The sequence below is a fragment of the Pelodiscus sinensis genome, unplaced genomic scaffold (assembly GCF_049634645.1).
Source record: "Pelodiscus sinensis isolate JC-2024 unplaced genomic scaffold, ASM4963464v1 ctg34, whole genome shotgun sequence".
NCBI lineage: Eukaryota > Metazoa > Chordata > Testudines > Trionychidae > Pelodiscus > Pelodiscus sinensis.
The window spans coordinates 2,557,538-2,565,093 of record NW_027465849.1 but is presented as its reverse complement, the minus strand read 5'-3'; the positions used below and the strand labels follow the sequence as shown (position 1 = coordinate 2,565,093).

The 7,556-nt window shown below is 56.2% G+C and overlaps 1 protein-coding gene across 1 annotated transcript; it reads left to right on the top strand.

Moving 5' to 3' along the window:
• Positions 1-586: 586 nt before the first annotated feature.
• Positions 587-6,860, top strand: LOC142823836 (uncharacterized). Its single transcript, XM_075915436.1, has 6 exons — positions 587-867; positions 1,311-1,349; positions 2,439-2,732; positions 4,588-4,635; positions 5,099-5,143; positions 5,737-6,860. Exons 1-6 carry the CDS (start codon positions 837-839, stop codon positions 6,021-6,023), a joined length of 744 nt encoding a protein of 247 aa, XP_075771551.1. The 5' UTR covers positions 587-836; the 3' UTR covers positions 6,024-6,860.
• Positions 6,861-7,556: the final 696 nt, after the last annotated feature.

The window sequence follows — 7,556 nt, the reverse complement described above, 5'->3', positions numbered from 1 at the left end:
TGCCCATCTCTCTACATCAACAACAGACTCCAAAGGAGCCAGGAATGGGGAGCGGGGCAGTCAAGGCAGAAGTGGCTGGAGCTGGCATTCGAGGATGGGATGGAGAAGACTAAGCAAGCGGGGAAGCCCGTGCAGCCCTGTGGTAACTGGGAGTTTCATTCACCCCTGTGCAGAGGGTCCCACATGAGACCCAGGTCCCATTTATGTGCCCTTAAGCCCAGACAGTGAATTTTCCTCTGGGTGAGCTGGGTCCTTCTCACCAGGGACTGGAGACCAGGGTGGAGGCAAAAGGTTCAGGCTCCTCCAACATCTGAGCCCCACCCCAGTCACCCTTCACCCTGGCCCAGCTGTGCCGTAAGCCAGGAGCTGTCTCAGACACGGAGATGGGATGGGAGCCATTTCTTCAGTGATATGTTTAGCTGTAAGCATGCAAACCAGGCCTCTTCAGTTCTCAATCCGGCAGCCCTAAATAGAGACGCTGTGGCCAGTGCGGGGAAGGGGGGTGACGTAGGACAGGAAGCGGAGCGGAGCGGTGATGAATATCAGACCTGAGAAGGGGACAGAGCAGGTGTCTCTGCTGCCTGAGCCCTACTGACCCAAGGAGGCCTGGGAGCTGAGAGAAAAGCTGGTTGAATATCCAACCTGAAGGAGTGGGGGAGACATGGGCAGACTGGAGCAGAGACCGACACTGGAAGTTCTCTTCTCCTGAAGTCAGACGGGACAGAGGGGGAAGGTGGGATCTGGGTGAAACTTTTAATTGTGCCCTGCTGCTGACACCCATTGGAAGAGACGCTGCTGAGCTGTTTCCATCCCGATTGGTTCTCTCCGCTGACCCGATGCTGCTGTCTCTGTGCCTCTTGCTGCACAGTGAGTACATGGGAATCCGGGGCTAATTCAGAGCAGGGTGGGAGGAAACAGAACCGAGAGCAGTAGCTGGTCCAGACTGTCAGCAACTTCTCTTCAGTGCGAGAAATGGGAACCAGCAGAACTGAGTGTGAGAGCTTCTGGGCCACATCCCCAACTCATATGAACTGGTGTTGCTTCACTGGAGTCAATGCCGATTTGCACCAGAGGATCTGGCCCCCTAGAGAGCTGAAGGGAAAGGCGATCCCAGCTCAGCCGAGGTCTGTGCGCACAAGGGATCTGCCCTGTCCCAGATCTAACATCCTGCCTGGTTCGCTTCTTCAGCCACACACAGATCAGGGATTTATTTCTCAGTTACAGACAGGTTTTGTCCCTGAAGAGGGACCTCAGAGAAATGGGGGGGATTTAATCTCCAGCACTAACCACATGGCATTTTCTGTTCCTAGTGCTGAGTCCCAGCAGCCAGGAGATCTGCTCAGCTCCTGGTGAGTCCCCCTGTCTGTCTGTCCTCAGACACACTTACACCAGAGGGGGGGTCTCCACTGATAGAAAGAGGTTCTGTTGCAGATTACTGCTATTAATTATTATGGCTCCCAGACACCGCTCTCAGGATCAGGGACCATTGCACCAGGTGCTACACCCACTACAGGAGGTTCTGGTCCAGGCCCCCAAAGAGCTGACAGTACCCCCCATTACCCAGTTGTGCTGAAATAACAGCCTGCTCCAGACCCCACAGCCCTGGGGGAGTGAGAGCTCCTCCTGCCTTGCCTCACAGAGGGATGTCCATGCTATGTGCCTGTTTCCCAGCCATCACCCACACAGGGCTGTACATCCCACACTTGTTCACCCCGGCTCAGCACATGCCCTGGTATCCCCCCTCTTGCAATATTAGCACTTGTCTATCCCTGAGTTCCCTAGCACTGCTCCAGGGGATGGTGGATCATTGCACAGTGATATGAGACAGCAGGCAGATTTGAACCTCAGCTCCCTAGACCTTAGTGGAGGATCCTTTCAGCTTGAGCTATAAAGCCAGCTGCCTCTGTATTTAGGCTGTAGAGCTCCCTGGTCCTCATGTCTCACTGTATGTGATATAAGTGCCTCTCCATGGGACAGTGAACCACGCTAGGCGTGTGGGTTACAATTGCAGGCACCCAGGAGGATTGTGGGAAAAGAGGCTAAATTCTCCAGACTGTCACAGTCCTCACATGGAACTTCCCAGGCTCCCTGGGGTCTAGCCCATAAACAACATTCCCACTAATCTTGTCCATCCATGTGTGGAATAAATGTCATGTGCACCACGGCATGTGTGAATGTGCACCTCCAGTGGAAACCAAAAACCTAGCTGGGGGCACTCTGCTCATCAGCTGGGCGGCATTTGACTCTCTCCTGAGCAGTCGCTCAAGTGCCCAGGGTAGAGAGCACACTGCCCAGAACTCCTCCATGGCCTAGGAACCACCTAGAAGCTGCAAGCTGCTTCCAGAGCAACCAGCTTTCTTTGGCAAACAGCTGGGCTCCCCCTGAAATAGGCATTGCCGATGGCCCCATGAATGGCTTTGGTTTATTCCCCTTCCCAGGAACTCTTCCTTCGCCTACCATCTACCTTAACCAAACATCGGCCCAGCCAGGGGACTCCGTGCTGCTCCAATGCTCCGTGTTCTCCCAGCTCCTCGCCACCCGCATCGTCTTCTGTCGCGATGGGGAGGAGGTTTCATCTCAGAAGGGCTTGGAGGAGAAGATCACCTACGACTATAACCGTGTGGTATCCAGGGGCAGCTCCGGGAATTACTCCTGTGGGTACGAGATCAAGGACAGCGACAACCGGGTGAATGGATCCCAGCTCAGCCCTGCCCAGCACCTCAGAGTCACCGGTAAGGGGAGTGGAATATGTACAATTGTCCATCCTATAGCAGAGAGAGAATCCAGATGCAGATGGCTGAGAGACAGGGTAAAAAACAACAATTGGTCTGGTAGCACTTTATAGACTAACAAAACACGCAGATGGTATCATGAGCTTTCATGGGCACAGCCCACTTCTTCAGATGACCGGAGTTTTGAGTTTAGGATGACAGGGTGTCAGGCAGAAGAAGCTGGCTCTTGTATTCCATGTAGACCAGACCCTATTTGGAAACATGACACCTGCTTTGTCAGTGGCTCACACACACCACTGATAGTGAAATAACAGAGGGGTGCTGACTTTGAGGACTCCTGGCTTCAATTCCTGGCTCAGGGAGCAGATTTTGGTTAGTGTTAGAGACAGCAGAGCCAAGCCCATAAATGCGGCACCTCCCCTCGGAAAGGCAGTGAGGCAAAGTGCATGAGCGAGAGCAGCCTGCTGTACTAGAGCCCTCAGCTCTGTTCCCGGCTGTGCCCCAGGAGACCTGGTGCAACTTTCCACTATCTGTACAAGGGGCCTAGGAGTAGTTTGACTTCTGTCTTTGGGTGGGACATGCCAGCTAGTCCAACAGGTGACTCATGCCCTGAGGGGACACATTCTGTGCCCTCCTGAGGCTTCAAAAGGACACCCATACCAAGGGAAGAATGACAACTGTCACCTAGCTATACCGTTGGCCCATGAGATCTTGTGTGCTAGTGACTGCAGTGCACTGATGCTCAGTGAAGAGCTGGGTATAGAGTGTAGGGTCTCCAGGATCATAGCTGAGCGCTACCCCCAGGCTCCAGAACAGCATGTGGGGGAGTCCAGGGAAGCATGTAATTGGCAGGTCTGAGGAAACCAGAGTGAACCCCTTTGGGGAGGTTCCACCCAGGGCACAGCCCTGACCCATGGGACTGGTGCAGGGCTGGGCTCAGCCATTGCAGCCACGTCTCTCACACACTGAGTATCACCTGGTGGCACCGATGGGCCCAGATTCCCCTTGCCCCCCTGGCACAGGCAGGCGAGCAGCAGAGCCGAGGAGTCAGACCCCCCAACTCTGACGGCTCCTGGGACAGACCCTGGGATCCGAGCCTGGCTCTGCTCTTCCTCCAGCTCTCCCCTCGCTGCATAGTGACTCTAGGCCAAATGTGCCCCTGGGGTAACTCCTCTGCCTGCAGCACTGACACCAGGGCAGCCCCATCTCTCTGCGGGGAACGCATCCTGTGCAGAGGGGCAGCCCCAGGGCCAGGTAGCACGTAACTCCCCTGAGCCCTCAGCGCTGGGCGTGAGCAGGGCCTAGGCTTGGTGCTGCCCCAGGCCTAGGGCAGCTGGGGAATGTTGCTCGTGCACACAGACCCATCCCTTAGCCTGAGCCCCAGTCTGTCTCCCCACATTCAGCTCCCTGAGGGGGGTCCACAGACAAGCGCAGCTGAGTGTGGGGGGCAGGGAAATCCTGGCTCAGGGCTGCCTGGGGCATTTACACCTAGTTGAAGCCTTGACCCCAGTGCCAGGTGGCAGGATGAGTGAGATGCCGGGTTGCTCAATGGACAGTGATGTCCTGCCTGGGTCGGCCGTGGGGAAACTGAGTGTGAGACTCAGAGCGAGAGAGTTCAGAGATCAGCTGCTCCACTGGTGTGAACTGGCAGAGCCCTGTGGACTCCAATGGAGGGAGGCCAATTTACACCCGCTGAGGATGTGGCCCACTGACGCCAATAGTGATGCTGATTTATACCTGTGGATCTAGCCTAGGGCCGGCAGCACCACTCTGTCTGTCGCTGGGAGGCGCGTCCCTGCGGGGGCTGCAGACGTCTCTCCCACACGGTGCGAATCTCTTTGCCCTTGTCACACAGGCAGCGGTGGGAGCAACAGTGGAGGAGCAGAGAAGCCGACCCACCCAGGTAACAGGCCACTGCTGTCACACCCTGCTTAGCAGAACCCGGCTCTGTGCCCCCAGCCCCAACCCCAGGGCACAAAGTCTGGGCCAAACTCACCCCGGGCAGGTACCTCCTCAGCCTGCTGCTCAGTGACCCCATCTGGGCTGTGCTGTGCTGTTTCTGTTCCCCCATAGCAGACGGCATCACGGCCCCTGGCATCACTAATGTCCCACATCCACCCTCTCCTGAGCACACAGCCGGTGCCAAGGCCACGTGCTGCCCTGTGCCCGGGTAGGGATCACCCTTCAGTGAGCTGCAGCCACTCTGGGGAGGGACAATCGGGTCTAGTTGCCGGGTCTGTCGCTGGCTCCTCTGAGGCCATTACACAGAATCCCGGTGCAACCCGAGCGAACTGGGGGGCGCGTCCCTGCGGGGGCTGCAGGCGTCTCTTCCACACAATTTGAATCTCTTTGCCCTTGTCACACAGGTGGTGGGAGCAGCAGTGAAGGAGCAGAGGAGCCGACCCGCCCAGGTAACGGGTTATTGCTCAGTTGCACCCTGGTTAGCAGAGCCCGGCTCTGTGCCCCCAGCCCTAGCCCCAGGGCACAAAGTCTGGGCCAAACTCACCCCAAGGCACCTCCTTAGCCTGCAGTACAGTGACGCCAGCTGGGCTGGGCTCTGCCAGTGCTGTTCCCCCGGGCAGAGGGCAGCATGGCCCCTGGCATTGCTTACATCTCACATCCACCCTCTCCCGAGCACACAGCTGGTGAGACGGCCTCACACTGCCCTCTGCCCAGTGCAGGTTGCCCCCGCGGTGAGCTCTCAGTCACACTGGGGAGGGCAATAGGGACTGGGCTGCTCTGTCACCGGCTAATGTGAGGCCTTTGCACAGTCTCAGGAGCAGCCTCAGCAAATTGGGGCAAGAGTGACTCTTCTGGGCAAAGGCAGGAGCCTCCCCAATGGCATCCATCACTTAGGCCTCCCATCAGGGGAACTTTCCCCCATAGAGCCAGGCTTCTGGGAGCTCCCAGAGGGTCCCTGTTACTCAGCAGCTGCTCTGTGCCTAGTGCTGTACCACATGCTGCTTTGCACACAGCCATCATCATATCCCTTTATGTTCTGCAGGACCAGCCGTGTCTCTCACTGTCTGGGCTGCCCGCTGCAGCCTGGTCCTGCTGCTCCTGGTGTCTGCGCCCATCTTCACCTTCGTGCTGGAGAAACGGGGCCTGCCCCAACCTGCGGGGCTAGAAAAGACGTGTGGGGGGACTGTCAGTGTTTCCGGCAAGGGAGCAAAGGGGGAATCCCCACTGACCAACTGTAAACTGGGGGAACGGGTACGGGCAGGGGAGATACCAGAGCCCAGCTCTGAGCAGGGTGTTGGGGAGATGCCATTGGTCAGTGCTGAACAATAGCCCCCTGTGGCAACTGTCTTTGTCCAGGTAATTCCATCAGCCTCCCTCCCTTCCCCCTCCCTTCCCAGTAGGGGATGCTGTCATCACTGACTGGGGTTGGCAACTTTCTACTTGTCCCACTCCTTCCCCAGGCTCCGCCCTTTCTCTCCTTCTTCCCCGAAACCCCTCCAGCTAACTGCCTCCTCTCCTGTCTCCCCCACTTTGCTCACTGCTCTTCCTTCCGTCTTCATGGCTGTTGAAAATCCTGCCCAAAACTGTGAACACTTTCAGGCAGGGGCTGTCTCTCAGTGAGGTTTGTCTGTGTGGGCACTTCACCCGCAAAACTTTTATCGTGCAAAAATGACAAAAGTTTTACCGACAAAAAACACCCCTGTGAACAGCACTCCCCTGCCGATGAAGCTGCTGCCATTTGTAGGGGATGGAACTCTCCTGCCAACAAACAGCAGCGAAGAAATTGTCTGCACAAGGAGATCTACTAGTAGAATGGCACTGGTGTAAATAATCCCTGCAGTTGTCTCCGAGTGACTCCCTGTGGCCACATCGTCATTCCAGTATGAGAGAGCCTCCATTTTTACCATGAAGTAAGCATGGCCCCATGGGGAGTTAGCCTGGGACAGCTGTAGTGGATCCAGCTAGACCAGTAGAGTTCTGCTGGTAGGTTTCCCATCCAGACCAGATGTTTCTGCATCACACCCAACACAAAGGGGCCCGACCTTGGCTGGGGTCTCCTGGAGTTGCTTTAACTTATGTCATCATAGTCAGGGGCTCAGTGGGCAGGAGCTAAGGAACCAAGTCTCTGTTTTGATTTGCTGTTCTGCGCTGTGAATAAACTGTAAAGTCAGTGGCTTGATAGCACCCTGGTTCGTTATTAAATGTATTCAAGAGCCCAAATAGCCAATAGCAATTTAATTGCTCTAAGTCAGCAATAGTTCACTGTATGGAAAAGGTTGCAGATGATACCAGGCTCTGGGAAGCCCTTCTCTGCAGTGTTCTTACATTCCCCTGACAGAAAAGGAGGCTCCCAAGTGACAGAACTGAAGTCATCCTTTATAACCTGCCTGTTGGTAGGTCCAAGGCGCTGTGTACAGCACTTCATCTGAGACTAGATTTAACCAGCCCGCTTCCTACCTTTATGGAACCATGCTGTGCCCCTTATGTCTTTGTGCTGTACACGTGGTACAAAAGGGCATGACAGCACTGCCTACGTCTCTACTAGGGATGCAAACATACAGAACAGTAACTGTAGAAGTGATCCAATTGCCATTGGTGACTCAGTTCGACATTTTACCAGGGACTAGGGGTAGGAAGGGAAGGGCGCTGGAGGAGTCGCCCCCAACCCAGGCTCCTGCTTGCTGGCCCTGTGCTGTGGGCTCTTGGCTGCCAACTCTGCACCACAGACTCTGCCCATCTCCTGGCGTGCTGGCAACTGGCCCCATGCCAGAGGCTCTGCCTCCAGTGGGGTCCCCACAGCTGGCCCTCTCCCAAGGTCCTGGGGGGAAGGAGGGTGAGAGGGAGGCTGGACTGGCCTGGGCA